Source organism: Mercenaria mercenaria, chromosome 5 (genome assembly GCF_021730395.1).
Source record: "Mercenaria mercenaria strain notata chromosome 5, MADL_Memer_1, whole genome shotgun sequence".
Lineage (NCBI taxonomy): Eukaryota > Metazoa > Mollusca > Bivalvia > Venerida > Veneridae > Mercenaria > Mercenaria mercenaria.
Genome location: NC_069365.1, coordinates 57,478,583 through 57,496,617, shown reverse-complemented (window position 1 = coordinate 57,496,617; position 18,035 = coordinate 57,478,583). Strand labels below are relative to the sequence as shown.

The 18,035-nt window shown below is 33.3% G+C and overlaps 1 protein-coding gene across 2 annotated transcripts in view; it reads left to right on the top strand.

Annotated features, from left to right (window-relative positions):
• Positions 1-16,114, top strand: part of LOC123557320 (cholecystokinin receptor type A-like) — a 64,209-nt gene extending 48,095 nt beyond the window's left edge. For both annotated transcript variants that reach the window (XM_053543677.1, XM_053543675.1), the window contains 2 exons: positions 9,520-9,885; positions 13,496-16,114. In XM_053543677.1, the coding sequence (XP_053399652.1) occupies positions 9,520-9,885; positions 13,496-14,058 (929 nt within the window). In that variant the 3' untranslated portion in view covers positions 14,059-16,114. The remainder of the gene's footprint in view (positions 1-9,519; positions 9,886-13,495) is intronic.
• Positions 16,115-18,035: the final 1,921 nt, after the last annotated feature.

Here is an 18,035-nt window from a genome sequence, read left to right as displayed (position 1 = left end):
ATGAACATGAACGAGAAGCCAAATTTTCAAAATTAATGTAGCGTGCCCCTAACTCTTTTATTTCCTATCTAACTTGATAGGAAAGAGGTATGTAATAGAGTTCCTTCGTGGTCCCTTGCTTTGAATCACTTAGCCCTCGTGGGTGTGGGATCGAAATCTCTCTTTGGTGTAGAATTCTTTCATATGAAGAAGCGATCAAGCTCGCTTATGGAAGGTCGGTGGACCTACCAAAATGTCACTTGTGCCTGAAATAATACATGGATGGGTACCCAGGGCTTTCCTCCACCATCTAAAGCTGGAACGTTACCCTATGACTTACGATTGTATTGGTGTGACTAAAACAAAAAGGTTTTACAAATTTACATTTTTAATGCGATTCAACTCAACATACAATTTTGAATACAGGTCTTTGACAAGTTAAACAATTGTTTCGCTTGCAAAACGAAAGGCAGTAATAATTGAACACAAGATTGCCGAACCTTCTGTAAGCATTTGTAAACAGCGTTAGGAGAATGATGCGTTTACTAAAAGGATGTGGTGCAATATTTTCGTTATTGCTATTACATTCGCGCGAAATATAAGTTTTCAGTGACAAATTATCTGTATTACTGTAGATATCATGATTCTGGAATTTCGGTGTCTTCGACATGTTTAGTTTCAAATGAAGAATATCTCTAAAGGAATTTTTATACGCCCGAAAGGAAGTATTATATTATACCCCCGGTGTCCGTCCGTCCGTCCGTTAGCAATTTCGTGTCCGCTCTGTAACTCTTGAACCCCTTGAAGGATTTCAAAGAAACTTGACACAAATGTTCACCACACCGAGACGACGTGCAGAGCGCATGTTTCGGATGACTCGCTTCAAGGTCAATGTCACACTTGGGGGTCAAAGGTCATATATGACTTTGCTTTGTGTATATTGCTCTGCATTGCAGTGCTCTTGATTTTATTTGGCAGATCCCTTTTTTGTTCACTTACAATATTTTTTTAATTACTTCTCTTTTATGATACTATAAATAGCTTATTTTAAAACTTTTTTAATATTGGCCGTAGGAAAAGAAACAACCGACACCACTTTTCTGTGGTACAACATGGATGGTACCTCCAATTTTTAGGTATACTTTGACATACCTGTACCTTGTAATGATTTTTTTGTGGACTTAGATTTTTTTTTGGAATTTCTTCCCACTGTTGTTCCTGTCCCTTGGGCTTCAAAAGTCAAGTTCTTTAAATTTTGCTGCCATCCTCTGATGTAACCCTTCGGTCGTATATTGCCCCGCTTGGCGGAGCTCTTGTTTTCCTTGAGATCTAGTTTAAAGCCGGTTATCATAAGATGACTAAACAATGATATTAATCGCAAAAAGACAGTTCGAAGTAATCTAAGAATATCTCAAAATGCCCAAAAGATTCGAGTTACATTTAAAATACTATGCGAAATATTTTGCCTATCTCAGTACAAAATAATCACGCTTGATAATCTAATTTTAGTTGGACTTAGATATTAATAACATTTTTAGTCTGGAAATTAAATAATGTGGAGAAGTGCTATTGTCTCTTTTTCTTCTCGAACGGTGATTATTGCATATATACCCAGTACTCAACGTAAGACAATCAATGTCATCTTACCTAATATACTTGGGTGACGGTCTATGGTGTTCTTTAAATATTTGATGGACACAATCAATTGCAAGGCAGTAAACTTGTCTATCTTCATGACTGGCAGTCTCTTAATGTCAATACTCTTTATTGCAGTGCTTTTTATTTGACACGTTACTGAAGTCGTGTGTGTAAAAGTTCATGTCGGGGCATTGAAGCAATTTTAGGTGCAGCTTGACAGAATGACATCTAAGCATACAAAACCATCGATAAACCAAATGAGTAATATCATAATCATGGATATACCAATACAATTTGTAAAAGGATCCTTTGAAAGCATAGAATGCAACCAAGAAAGATAATAGCAGACTTGCTGTGAATGAGCCAGTTCATGAGAGGTAATTAAATTTACGCATTTATCACCGATTTACATTTTTCATGTATTACAGATATATAAGAAAAAAAAAACATCTTGCGATTAGATCCCCATTTAAATGTCTATTTCATCATGTTTTTAAAACTTATGTTTTAATATCATGTTTATTTTTACATTTACATTTGACAATATTAGGATATTTCAACAATCTTAACCTCATGGCATGTTTTAAAATTGAACGTACCTGCCGAATTTAATTATTTCCAATTTGTATTGGTTGCTCTTACAAAATAGGCAAAGGAAGGTTATAATAATTTTACAAATTTGCAATATTAATGGATTTTGACAAATATAAATCTATAATTGGTTTCCTATTAGGGGAGATCGTGTTTCTATACAAATCCGTTGTATTTTCTATTTTTAAGAACTGATAAGACAATGGTCGGGTGGGCAGACGCCGAGCGTCTATGTTTTTTTGTAAACAGTGATGTTGTTCTAACGGCTTAAACTTTCTTAAAACGCAAATGATATCAATGATATTTTGATCATTGGAAAGGATATAAAACAAGCAATTTATTATTTAATTTTTAATTTAAAAACGATGTAAAAACATTTGTTATACCCACCACCAGATAAACAGGTATTAATGCGTGTCGTCACGGCGATCTCTCCTATAAGAGTCATATCTAAAATAAACATTTTTTTTTTCATTTTAGTGACAAAAACATAATATCGCATATACTAATAATTGGAGACAAAAAGTAAAAACCATGTCTTTGTAAGAATGCTTAAATAGAATTGCTTTGATTTTAACATTCGTTCACACATGCAATTTACACAGTTCAAGAATTTCTTTAAACTTTGTGTACTGGCTGAGAATCACGTTTAAAAGGGAAATATGTATTAAAAATCATAGGTACCCAGGCATGATATTGAATTATCTGCCTCTTGAAATTAATTTTTTGTTCAGTATTTTTTTACTTCCAAGGGCAGATAATTCATGACCAAGGCAGGGTACATATGATTTGTTTTATTTCATATTTCTGATTTTTATTTGATTCTCTGTCAGTAAACATAGTTGACAGAAGAAATTCTGTCTGTAAGAAAATTTTGCCCCATGTCAATATAGACACTGTGGCAAATGTCCTTAACTATGAACACGACAAAATAATACAGCAAAGTCCTGGACTTTCCCAATGGCCGAATTTCTTTAAACCTTGTATACTGACTGCAAATAAAGTCTGAAAGAGAAATATAAATTAAAATGCACAGTTTCCTTGCATAGATCTTGAATTGTCTGCCCTTGAATATTGGATTTTTAAAAAATATTTTCTGATTTTCAAGGACAGATAATTCAAGATCAGGCCTGGGTACCCATGATTTTAATACATTTTAATAAATATTTCCGTTTTAAACATGACTCTCGTCAGTACACAAAGTTTAAAGAAATTCTGTCTGTAGGAAAAATTTTGCCAAATTGAATATACATATAAGCAACTGTGGCATTTACACTTAACATCAATTGAATAAATGAGGTATTCAATTAAGTGCTCAGCAGGCCAGTCAACATTTTTCGCCGTGAAACTTTTTTGATGAATCTGAAAATTGTATCATCTAAATTTTCGAATTATTTGGATAATGTATAAGCTTCTTGTGTCTTTTTTGTGTGTGTCTAGAAAAAAGCTTAATCACACGTTCATCAAAATTGTAAGATAATAGAAAATGTTAATTACTAACTTATTAGACACAAATTACTGTGTAAAGGAACAGCTAATGATATGTTAATTCAAATATTGAGGTAATATAAACAGGTGCAAGATAGTTGTGAAACATACACACACAATCACGATAGCCTATCGGTAGAGCGTCCGCTCCGAGAGCGGGAAGTTGTGGGTTCAGTCCCCGGCCGCGTCATACCAAAGACGTGAAATATGGTACCAGTAGCTCCCTTGCTTGGCGTTCAGCATTAAAAGGGAACTTGCTTCTCTTCTCTCATACCCTCGTGGCGATGGATTCCATCAGGAATGAGGTGTCGAGAGTGATTAATAGAAGTTGTAGAACTTGCTTCACAATCGACCTAAAATAAATTAGTATAAACTAAATAAAAGTTACAATCTTATATTCAATCTTATTTTGATGTTAGTTACTTTTATAGTCAGGTGGAAGGAAAACGGGAAGAGAATTTGAAAAACAAAATGAAATTTCTGATACAAATCTAAACACAAATATCCAGTAAAATTTTGTAGATTTTCCCAACCGCCACAGAAAAGGGACGTTAACGAGGACAAATATTACAGAGCTCATAGGTTATCGATAGATAAGCAACAACATTATACCCATATTGAACAGCAAAAAGGAACATTAGTATCTGCCATTAGAACCAATATTATAAAGTTACTTATAACCACACTACCTGTAACTTAACGTTTTTATTAATGATGAGGTATATCATGTTTTTATGTATGTGTGTCATGTAACAAGTTTAGTTAATATTAACAGATGGTTTCTACCGCATAAGAAAATACTGAAAACCTCAGCATTGTTAAACAGATTACTTATTCTCTACAAAGCACGCAATTCATGGATTTAATCATAATCTCTACTAAAATTAGTTTTTCATGCATTTTCCAGTAAAACATCATGCACTGGATTTATATAATATCCAAAATTGTGTTCTTATGAATATCATATTTTGATCCTAATGACGTCACTCAGGATAGGCCACAGTATTCAATTTAACAGGCTTAGCGTTAAGGCGCAAAAGCAACAAAGTTAAGATCGTAAAATATTTATGCTCCTTTTAATTTGCCTAAGAATTGCAAATTAACATTTTGTTAGTCGAATTTCGAGAGTGTTATCGATTCTACAATGTTGTAAATGAAACTAGGAAATGCATTTGTATTGTAAATATTTATTTCATTCATAAAAATCATTTAAAATTTGGGTATAAAACAGAATGGAAGAAAAATATTCACTGTAGGATATTCAAAACATGACATGAAATCATGTGGGTTTTCCATTTTTTGTTTCCATTCATATTTTTTTATATTTAAAAAGTTATAAAGCTTAGATTCACTAAGAAAAATTACTTAGCACCCTACCGCTGTGGATCACTTTTAGTATAGAATTCTTACATAAGTAGAGGCCATCTAGCTGTCTGATCGAAAGTCGGTGGTTCTAAGCCTGAAACAATGCCTGGACGATCACCTTGGGTCTTCTTTCCTCGTCAGAAGCATGAGTACGTAGACTTTTATCACAAGTTTGGGTCTATAATTCTTTTATGTTTTGCCTGATTTTGAACTTTCTATCATCGACAGTTTAACATTACCTGGTTTTAGATGAAATCAATCACATTAACCTTGATATATTGTCGCAACACCAGAGGGATTCACAAATAATGTTGATACACGCACAAATGGTGTTGATATACGCATCAAAACAATAGAGCAATAGAAACAAGAACTGTCTGTTGACAGCGAGCTCGACTATTCAAAGAATTGATGTAAGTATGGGCTCAAAATATTACCAGAGATTTTCAGTTAACAGAAGGAATAAAGATTAGACAAGCAATTTACCTGTATTTGTGGAAGTGGGTAAGTCTTGCATTATATGGCAATGTGTAATGATATTATGGAAATGCAAAGCCATGCGTTATGTATATCAAACCATGAGACAAAATATGTAATGGTACGCGAAACTTAACTAATTTACATGTCAAAAGGGTCATAATTGAGCCAACATCCTTGTCCTAGTTATGTAGTCTTGCCTACATATGAAGACTCTGATGGAAAACAAGTGGTCAAAGTTTCAAAGCCATATGTCAAACAGTTTAGACAAAATATGGACTCCAAAATGGGCCAAACTTCAGCCAAATATCTTTGACATAGTTACATACAAGTTTTCAAAGATTCAAAGTCACATGTCAAATAGTTTTTGACAAAACGTGAACTTGTACGAAAACCGAACAAATTTCCAGAGTTATGTACTCTTGCCTACTGAAAGAGAATGTTGTAATAAACAAGCGATAGAAGTTTCAAAGTCATATGTCAAACAATTTACATAAAATATGAACTGGTACGAAAAACTTAACTAAGATTTGTCGTGTTAAAAGGGGCCATAATTCAGACAAAAGTCTTGATTGAGTGATGTACTCTTGTCTGAAACTGTGCACAAATGTAAAAAGTTCCAAAGCTATATGTCAAAAGATTTTGTCAAAATGTGGACTGGTACGAAACACTTAAACAAGGGGTGACGCCGACGCCGACACCGACACCGACTCCGACGCCGTGCTGAGTATGAAAACTCTCCTTATTCTTCGGATAGTCGAGCTGAATACTACCATGAATTAAACATGTTATGATGAATTCATTAAACATAATAACGAACATTATTCTGCTATCAAATCCTCTTTATCCAATATCTCTATATAAATATGTAGCTGCTTTCACTCCATTCAAAGTAAATATAACTAAGAAAAAGGAGAATTTTGAGTTAATACCCTCGTACAAGTTTCAAGCAAAATATACACATTAATCCCTTGATTTTTTTAAACATATTGACAATACATCGTTTTAGCTGTCCACGTTTTACACTTATTTATTTGTACATAGAATAAATTAGAGTGCATATTAGTATTTTAATGGCGTACTTGGGAAGTAACATCATAATAACAACAGTGGATATTAGATAATAATATTTAACTAAACTTTCTTTTTATCAAAAATAATGACGACTAATGTTATATCTTCTGCTAATTGCTGTTCTTCATACTAAACGTTCAGTTATCCTGAAAGCATGTATTAGATGCTATTTCAAAAAATTGGCAATAAACATAAAAGAACTTCATGTAACCATACAACAATCTGACATACTTTCATTCATATATATTAATTCGAAATATACCACATGGCTCAACTGGAACAATGAATGGCAATGCCAGACAAAATTGAAATAGATTCAACAGTTTCAATATTAAATGCCTTAATCATCACATATGTATTTTTCGTTAGCCAAGAACGTTATCACGTCATTCCAGATGGCATTTCCGACGTGCTGGCGGCAGATAAAGACACCACGTGCAATTCTTGCTAAATTAATGATTGTCTGTAACTTGTATTAAATTTAATTTTATGTTTTCTTGTTTTAATAAAAAAAAGTCAAATGATAAAAAACCCCTATTTTTCCACGCTTAATTAAGTACTGACATTGTAGCATGTCTAGACATTGATCAAGTCACCAACAAGGCCACTGGTATTGTTACATTGTTACATGTTAAAACGAAATAAGATATTATTTCAGCAGAATAAACGATTGGCGTATCTTTATACCTATTCATCAAACATTGAATATTATGCACATACTAGATATTCATAACTTTTCAAAATGACATCTTCTAAATTTTCACAGTATTCAGATAAAATATAAAAAGAAACTTCTGATAAATTTTATTTAAGTATATATTACCTACAATACGGGATTTGTCATCATTTTCTGGAGCGTACTGTCGTGTTTAATTGAGAGTGTTGACAAAATAGTATTTTGTTTAATATGAATAAAATTTCAACACCTGCATTACAATATTACACATTAATAGGTATACCCTTGAGTACCTACATCACAACAATAAAATGGCTTCTTTTCTTTGAGAAAAGAATAGTTTTGATTTCATTTTCTTACAAGAAAAGACAAATTTGAATACACGCACACAAGTTTATTCAATTTTTTTTCCTTAACAATTCGACTGTTGAATAAGCTCCAAAGCAATGTAGAGTCAAACCCCAATCTTGGGCTTTTTATTGAGCGGCTATAGTCTTAGAACTGTAGCACTTTAATCTTAACAACTGTCATATGACTTGCTTTCAGCTGTATAATCTTTGTTGATTCTGTGGGTATCTGTTACATTTTGTATGTAGTAATGATTCACATTTAAAATATTTGCTACCACCTTGAATCATGTCAGTTAAGAATACCGTACAAAGGTTTTCTCTTCTTAAATCTATACATATTTTATGGCTACTTGAATCCAACAATGGCAGAATAAAATGAAGACACCTCAATTTATATAATTAATTTGTAAACATTTATTAAGTCTTTTTTAAATTTAAAACAAACTTTGCTTCAAGTCCATTTCAGTAAGGTATACATAGAGCATTCGTCTAATTAAGCAGTATTAGGTACCAGTATCAATACATTTACACTATGTGACGTCTGTGCATTTAAATTTTAATTCCAATATGACTAACAAAGCTTTAATCATCACAACGATATTATGTTCACGTCACGTCGACGTGATATTTAGCGCCATATATGAATACAGAAATAGCGCTTTCAAATTTGATCTGACACATAGCAAAACTGTCTTGATTAATTTGCACACACACTGAGTTTGTTATTCGCTTTGCAGAATAATTCGCAATCATTTGCGTCGTCCTAATGAAACTCTTCCGCAGGATGTAATACGATTTCCGGTTCTGATGTGTATAAACCAAGGAGCGTGACAACCTACCATTTGGCACCATACATGCGCGAAGAAACAGTTCTATCATATTTGATCTAAATTTTACAATAAAAGATATTATAATCGAAATTACTTAGAGCAAAAGCCGTGTTTGAACACTATTTTACACTCCGGCGTTTATACGCCATACGAAATGCTCTCACTCGGGCTGCGCCCTTGTAAAATTATAACGCCCGACGTATAACCGCCCGTAGTGTATAAATAGTGTTAAAACACGGGTTTGCTATAACTTATTTCTTCAATGAAACGGTCTCAAATAAAACCAAATGTATTTGAGGTCATAAATTAGGTTGAGGTCTTCAAGTATGCGTCATATGATGGCTTACTTATACAGATGTATCAGACCCGGCAAATTATTTTTGTGAATGTCTGCAAGAGTTAAATTGTACAGGGTTGACATTTTAATACTTCTTCACTGGAACAATCATGTTTAAGGATTAGATCGTAATATAATCAAAGATTGACAGCGGTAGTGTGTGGTGTTGCAAAAAGATGATATATTATGATACAGAGGGTATAATAAGACATACATGTTAGTATGCTAGTAGTATGTTCACATAAAACACTATATATAAAATAAAAATATTTATTAATAAGCTGCGTCAAAAATACACGAAATGTCTAATCCAATCGTGACATTTGCGTATTTTTGCATATTATATGGGAAAACAAATTAATGAAAAGTAGTAAATATTAGTTTATTTATCTGTTTAAACCAATAGACTGTGCTGATCTTCAGTAGATACGTATTTCCATATTATTTGTAGATTTCAACATGATGTGTTCGTATCTGCAATGGTAATGTCTTCTGAATGTAAACATATAACTTAAAAGCAAAAGTTGTGTTTAAAGTTTGTATATTAGCTAATTTCAGATTTAACTGGCCATTGTTACGAGCTTTGTGATTGGATGATGACATTCAGTAACGCACATATCAAATGTGTATCCTACCGGGTAGCAGGTAAAATGTACAGCATTTATAGAACCGTTTTATAGCATTCATTTTCATTTGATTCTATTCTATTTTCAGCTATATCTGTGACCGTCAGTTGCTTTACCTTGGTTGCAATCTCTATGGAGCGCTATTTTGCAATATGCCGGCCCTTTAGCTCAAGAAAATGGCAGACATTGAGTCATTCTTACAGAACAATAGCCGTATGCTGGATTGCGGCCTTTTTCGTCGGCATTCCCACTGCCGTATACAATAAATACACCTTGCTACCTAGGGGAAATGCCATATGTCGGGAGGTGTGGCCAAATCCGCTATGGCACAAAATATACACTATTTTTCTGGACATTATTCTTCTTGTGTTGCCAGTTCTAATAATGGCACTGTCCTACGGTAAAATATCCTATACATTATGGAGTGGAATGCAAATGGACAAACAGGAAATGGGTAAGCTGATGCTGCTTTTTGCAGTACTACTTTTTTGTGCAAAGCATGGTATCCGAAAACAGCTTAGTAATAATTTTGTGTTTGATAAAAAATATTCTTTGCAATTTATGTGTAGAATTATTAGATTAAAAAAGCAAATCTATTTGAAGATTCGATGTCCTTTGAAAGTTTATCTGTACTTTCTGTGTTGTAAAATGTAAAGTTTCATTTTGTTTCTATGAAAACGCTTGAAATCGAATCGTTTTACCGAGTGTGTTGTATTATTAATATGAAATATAATTCTTCTTCAATGAAAAAAACTCCACTGTTGTTCACTAAACTAAGTGTTCAAAAATCTTAATTGACCTTTTTCTGTTTGTTGCTAGGACTTGTCCGTTTTACTTTACTTTCTGGCCACCAGAGCAAAACTAAATGCAATTATACGTCTTCTTATTAAGCGTTTAATGGACATTGACCAAACTCATGTTGTTGCATCTTTGGACAAAACTTTAAATGGTTCCGCTTGACTGCACTTTGGGCCCGTCATACCTGCAAGCAGACAAACCTTTGAATGACTCCGTCTCGGTATTCAAAACACTCTGTCATGTGCAATGTCAAAGATCAAAGTCAGAAGAGTGACTTTTGTTTATAACGAAGTTTCTGTTATACCTATGCAGTATTTAAGCATTACATTGTGAATGGGACTATTGCAAATTATGTAGGGTAATTATAAAGCTTCTGAGTGTAATCTATGAAACTTATATCAAGCTACACTGTATGAGCTACTACATTCAATGTGCTACATGGCAAGTGTGGGAATATGTTATATTTTTTAAGACGTTATGGACATTTTATATTACATGGACTGTATCGAAATGTTATGCAACAATATTTAACATACTGTGCTGAATGCTGTATATGTAACCTAGGAGTTTTAGAACTGCACTACCTTAACTATCAGTGTTACCTGTACTTTATGAACATTTTTGAGATGTAAAGAAGCAACAATAAAGCACTATATACAGATATGTTAGACCAGAATAGCATTTAAAAATATAGAAATAACTTCATCGTATAGATCTGTGTTAACTTAGATTAATATAGAGTTGAAACTCGTTGCCTCGAACTCGCTTATCTCAAACTTCCGGGTATCTCGAAGACATGTTCAAGTCCTGAACCGAAAAACACGTACATAAAATATCATTTAAACTAGAATTTAGGTTATCTCGGAGTAAAACGGTTGAACCACTGAAATTCGAGATACTGAGTTTTTAACTGTACTTGTGTGCATAAACAAAACTGTGTGATGGGTGGACGGATAGCTCAGTGGTTTGCACACTGGCCTTCCAATCCTGAGGTCGGGGTTCGATCCCTGGCAGCTACTCGGGAATTTTCAGAAACGCTTTTCAGTGTTTCCCACCCAACTAGAGGTGAACTGGTCAGGAACCCAGGCAATCCTTGCGTGTATCAGTGCTATACACTGGGCACGTTAAAGAACCAGGCTGTCTATTCGAAACGAGCTAGGCTAAGTTAGCCGGATAAGCCTGTATCTGATTTCTGATCTCTCTGTCGTGGGGGCTTTGTCTCACTCTGTCCCTCTGGTCAGATCGCTCTGTGTCTGTACTAGTAGAGGATGAATTATGCGCCCTGTGTGGCTGCATTTGAACTAGTCAGTTTCAGATAGGTATAGAGTGATACAAAACTAGTGCACAGTTTAAACTTGTACAACACTAAAGAATTTAAAGCTATTTTAAGACAAGACTGTTATACATTTCTATCAATTGTGAATGTAGCTCTAACACACAGTTAGTTTACATATTTAGTCAAGTTTTATTTACATTCATCTTCATCTAAAGATAGTACTGTAAAAGCAGAAATTTTCGCTATATTCGCAAGGCCCTACATCTCGCGAAAATTAATCATCGCGTAAATATTCACCATTAGAATAATTCAAATTCCAGTATGTTATCATTTTTACAATTTCACGAATATTAAACCTCGCGAACATACTCAAAATTTTCAATTCGCGAAATTTTGACCCAGCGAAAATATGTGCTATTACAATATCTAAAACAGAAACTATTTAAATGAGAGATGTACATCAGATGTTGTACTTAATATTTAACATGTTATCTAGGAAATTTTTATAAAATTGCAGTATCTTACCTATTTTATGTAATGGAGCAATAAAAACGCTACTGCATTCAATGTTTTACATGAAATCAATGGAGATTTTATATAGCAACATCAAAGCTACCTAGTGTAATGTTCGAACACTTTATATATCTGCAGTGTGTAAATCTCTTCGCTGTATATACTATATCGAACACAGAGAAATAATTCGATATAGCAATATCAAAGCTTTAGCCTGTGCTAGGGGGCGTGAGACGTGTTGCACATTTCATTACAACTCATGAACAGACTCAATCAAACCGACTCTGCTATTATTGTTAACCCCACCGACAACAAAGTTGTAAGGGGGGTGTATACTGGTTTCAGGTTGTCTGTCTGTCCGTCCGTCCGTCCGTCTGTCCGTAGACACAATCTTGTGCGCACCAACTCTCCTCATCCCCTTGACACAATTTAATGAAACTTCACACAAGTGTTCAGTAACAACTGTAGTTGTGCATGGTGCATGTTAGGTTCTTTCGGGGGGAAAATTGCAGAGTTACGGGACTTTGATTTTTGTTACTATACTATATACATACAGTCTGCATATGCAATCTTGTGCGCACCAACTCTCCTCATCCCCTTGACACAATTTAATGAAACTTCACAAAAGTGATCAGTAACAACAGTAGTTGTGCATGATGCATGTTAGGTTATTTCAGAAAAAAATTTGCAGAGTTATGGGACTTTGTTTTTTGTTACTATACTATATACATAGACACAATCTTGTGCGCACCAACTCTCCTCATCCCCTTGACACAATTATTGAAACTTCACAAAAGTGATCAGTAACAACTGTAGTTGTTCTGTAATTCTGCACAGTTACGGGACTTTGTTTTTTGTTAATATACTATATACATACAGTCTGCATAATTATGCAATCTTGTGCGCGCCTAATCACCCGAACCCTTGCACACAATTTAATGAAACTTCACACAAGTGATCAGTACTAACCCTTCTTGTGCTTGGTGCATGTAACGTTCTTTTAGATAAATATTATGCAGAGTTATGGGACTTTGTTTTTTGTTACAATACTATATACATAGAGTCTTAATACTTACAGTCCACATAATTATGCAGTCTTGTGTGCGTCAAATTGCAAAGTACTGTGTCAGTGCGTGCGGTGGGTACATTCATCACCTTCAGTGATAGCCTGACAGGTCTAGTTCTGTTTGGTTGCATTCTATGCTTCCAAAGGATCTTTTACAGATTCTATTATAAGTTCAATGCAGTAAATGGCAAAACAACTGTCCCAAATGAAAATGTAAAAATAAATGTTTATCTTTTCAGAGTATTACAACAGACACTCAAAAACCCATTTTAAAATGTGTTAGCCATCTGTTTAGATATAACAACGGCAAATAGTGACAGGCAATTTAAAGCATTATATTAAATGTTGCTCCTTATCTATTGCTCAACTTTATTCTTATAGTTTTTATTTTTTATATTCTTATTCTTTCAGAATCCCAGAATGGCAACAGTGCAATCTTTAAACTGGATAGCGTGCGTAAAAACGATATAACCGTTAAAGACGGATTCGGCCGTACAATAGGTCCGAGCGACTTGGAAGATGTACGTAAACCTATGAAGGCATCAAACAAGGCGCGCTTTGCCACTCGTACTGGCATCAGACAGATCAACAACGAGAGGAGCAGGGCAGCAAAGAAGAGAGTTATAAAAATGCTATTTGCTGTAGTTTTAGAATTTTTTGTGTGCTGGACGCCTTTATTCATTTTACAAACTTGGATTACTATAGACATAGGTCATGCGTTGGAAAATTTATCACAGTTTATTTTAACAGCAACATTTCTCTTAGGATACATTTCGTCTTGTTGCAATCCAATTACGTACTGTTTCATGAATAAGAATTTTCGAAATGGATTTAAGTCGGCCTTCCGTTGTTGTCACTTTAGAGACGGAGTACGGGCAAGAAATGAAATGCCTTCGTATATCCAACATACTGGAGTAAGTAATGTGTTAACGTACGATAAGGTGAACACTAAAGACGAATCGGATGAATTATGAAGAGATGTTTTTTTTTTCGGCATTCTTTTCCAAAGTCTCAATTAATTTGAATCATGTAAAAACGTTGACAAAAATTAAATGTGTTTCCAACAAGGTCAAACTAAAATTTCTCCGTTTAGTGAAATAATGGAATTGTTATTCCAGGAAGTTTATCGTGATGAAACAATTTTATTATGCAACACATGATAAATACCAAATTTGTCTTTAATTGGATTTTCTTTCAGCGGAACGAAATATGTTGCTAGCTTTCAAACATGCACAGATATTTACATTATACATATTTAGCAAGGCTGAAAAATGTTACGCAATATAAGTCTTTTAACAAATACAAATGCTGAAATTCAGGTGGTGATGAAAACAGAGTTGGCACCAAATATAACAATAGAGCTTAGAAACTCAGTATCTGCTTCATATAAAATGCCATGACGCATATCGAATTGTCTTTTTTAAAAGTTATTATACAATCTAAACAAAATTCTTTTGGAAGAAATAAAATTTGCGACCTCCTTTAAACAGTTTCAAATTATTTGAAAAGCCTTTTGCATTAAGTTGAGGCATGTTACGTTTATAATGCGCAAACGCCATTCTAGACAAATACTGAAAACACGAACGTCAAAGGTTCAAGCTTTAGATTGTTTAGAGAAATCAAGTGGCAAAAGAAAGTATTCATTGAGAATTCCATATCGTTTTAATTCCTTAAATGATTTTTTAAATAAGAAACCAACAAGCAAACTGGTTACGGCAAAGATTGTACAAGTTGTCTAGTATATCTTGCCAGATTATCCGAAATTTGTATAACTTTTTGTTAGGTATATTAAACGACTTAAAGAGCATATCTGTCAGCACTGTTAGTTCAAAACAATGGTGTATGGAAGATAAAAGGTCCAATGGACAATTTATGATGCTCGCACGATATTGCGTACTGTTTTAATGGCTCTGTAACTAGCTTAGCCTAAATTTGTTATGCGTTTATGAGACGATATTTAGAACGAATGTTTTAGCGCAGTCTCTATGGTCAATGCACTACAATGAAATCTAATTTCAAAAGATATTTCTTGATACTGATTGTCTCTTGTGAATGTGTTGGAAATATGTATGTTTACAGTCCATAAACCCGGTGACAAGTTAAAAACTTTTAAGAACTTCAGCGAATATGACAAAACAGGTTGCGTAGTTGAGATGCGTTCGAAAAAAATAATTGACAAGTGTGTGATCTATTTATAATGTAATTGTAATGTACATAATCGCAAATAATTGATTAAGATAAGTATTGCTTAGCTTTGTAAATCAGCAAATGTTTAACACGACAAAACGTCTGAAAAAGTATTCATTTTGGAATTTAATTCATTTATAAGCTTAAAGATATACAAACATGAACAATTCCGTCATATAGTTTATGTAAACATAAAATTAATAGGTTTATGTGCATTAACAGTACTATGAATTTGGTTTAAAATAGTACACACTGCATTGCATACCTGTATAGATAAACATAGTATTTTGTACTACCATTAAAACACTGGCTGTTTTTATAACAATCATCTGTTACTGCATGACATTTAGTTCTGAGTGTAGCTCTTTATGCAAACTTACTTTAAATATTTAGTACACTTAAATACATTTGATGAGGATCTTATACATTTTGCGTTAATATCGAATTTCAAAGATAAAATATTTTATTGAAAGTCGGCAGTTGCATGATTTTAATGTACTTGTACTTGCAGACGGACGATATGTAAAATGAATAAATAGCGAAAAGAAGATAGTTTTACATGTAATGTGTATAGTCTTTTTACAGATTTAATTATCAAAATTGTGTATTTCATACATAAAAGTTACAATAAAATGCCCAAATACTGTAACAAATCGAATTCTGATTAGGTAAAGAATAATTTACGTTAATTTTAAATTAGGGAAATGAATTTATATATTTCGTCATTAGAGCACTTCTTTATTTTATAAAATGCAGCAAGTTATTTGTGTAAAGCAAAGTTATTATATATTTGTGCTTTAAGTAAAACTAAAGGCTTGAATTTATATTAAAGTGAAATCTCTACTTTTGACTTTTTCTTGTCAGTCATGAATGTCTTTATATTATAAAAATATATCATACATAAAAGATACATTTCGTTCCAAAGTCTTTATGTCAGTTAAAATAGCATCATCTATTTTTAAGATGTTACCATGTTTAGCATTCGTGCCAGCTAAACCACGGAGGTACTTACGGTATCTTAAAAAAAGTCATTAGTTCCACTATCAAGTAATCTGAAGTGATGACATGCAAAAGCGTACGTACTCTTTAATTATCTAACCTAACTTCAATGGTCGCCTTTCTTCAATTGCATACACCCGTTGATGGTCGGTTTAGTATATTGGCTGATCACCTGTCTCTACCACTTTGGACTACAGTTTTGTTCGGATTGTCATCGGAGAAAACCATCCAACTGACTTGCAAAAGGTAATTAGATGTTCACAGTCTTTCATGATTTCAAGTCGGGCATCTTTGATCCTAATCTATCTTATAAAACTACTCGAAATTTGACGTATGACCTTAATTGCACACACGAAACATTTGCATTAAGAAAGTCAATTGAGTGTTGTGTTTATTGTTTAGGTAACCTTTGATTAGTAAGTCAGTAAGCTTGTGTGACATACCTTATGTGTCGTACATATATGAACTTCTGAATGAAAAATCAAGGCTAAGACCGTTTAACAATATTAATCTTACATTTATAAGGATAACCTCAATCCGTGTTGAATATACATATTAATTAAATTTTAAAAATGTGAAAGTAAGCCAGATGAAGAACACATACTTTGTTTACTTATAGGATTAAGTTGATATTTGAATTCAATATATACAAGGAACCATATATCAATATTGTGAGAAAACTGTGTTTTTTTTATATTTTACTACTCAAAGTCAGACAGGTTGGTCGTTAGGTTTGTACTCGTCAGTCGTATTTCATTTTAGTTTTAGTCATATCATATGCGTGTCTATCAATACTTCTGTTTTTGTTCCTTCTCGGAATTGAATCGGCATCAAAGTTATAAAATTGTTGTAGATATATATCCGAATACATTTTGGAAACTGTGAAGAAAGTTTTACGATTAAAACTATATTGCTACATGATTTTATCTTTCGATTTCTTAGATGTGAATAGTTTTCGACTTCTCAGACGATTTACTTTCCGAACCAAGTTTACATTACACATGTTCAATCCAATGCTAATATATTGGAAATCTTGGCAATTAAGGCATTTTCCCCATCAAGGTGGATAACATGAAACCATTTGATTACCTGACTTCGGCATCGGAATTTGAAACTAATTAGTTTTATGTTCGAAATGTTTTACGCCAATTTTATGTCATAAAAATGATAATATATATATATGAGGAACAATTTCTCAATAAAAATTACTCAGGTCAGTAATCTCTCTAAATTCCCTGTCCTGTCCTTATTATTTTCGAATTCGCTATGATAAAGAAATTATTGATTATCCATTAATTAAGTAATTAAAGTTATTCAGAAACAAGTAACAACAGCAATGATATTGAATTTGTGCAATTAAATTGCTATTTTTCGTGTTCCCCTTCGTATAATGGCTGATATACTGACATCAACACCTCGTGTTCTATCTGAGAGCTAAGTTGTAATAGGTTTCCGATCATCCTGTGAAATACATATTTAGAATCAAGATAACTTATACATTCTATACAATATTGGTCAACATAAATAATGTCATTTTTTTCTGACACTGACACGTTTTATGACTAACAATGACCTTTAACAAATAAATACAGTTTTGGTTAACTACATACAGTTACAACTGTACTCGCAGAGTGGTTTGCGGGCTATCAATAGTACTAACACGTCTATTATTTTTCATAGAAATTCATTTCTTCGAGTGATGGATACGAAGACTTATATCGCCGCCTTACTCTTATACATGTGTTGTGCACTAAGTGCCATCTTT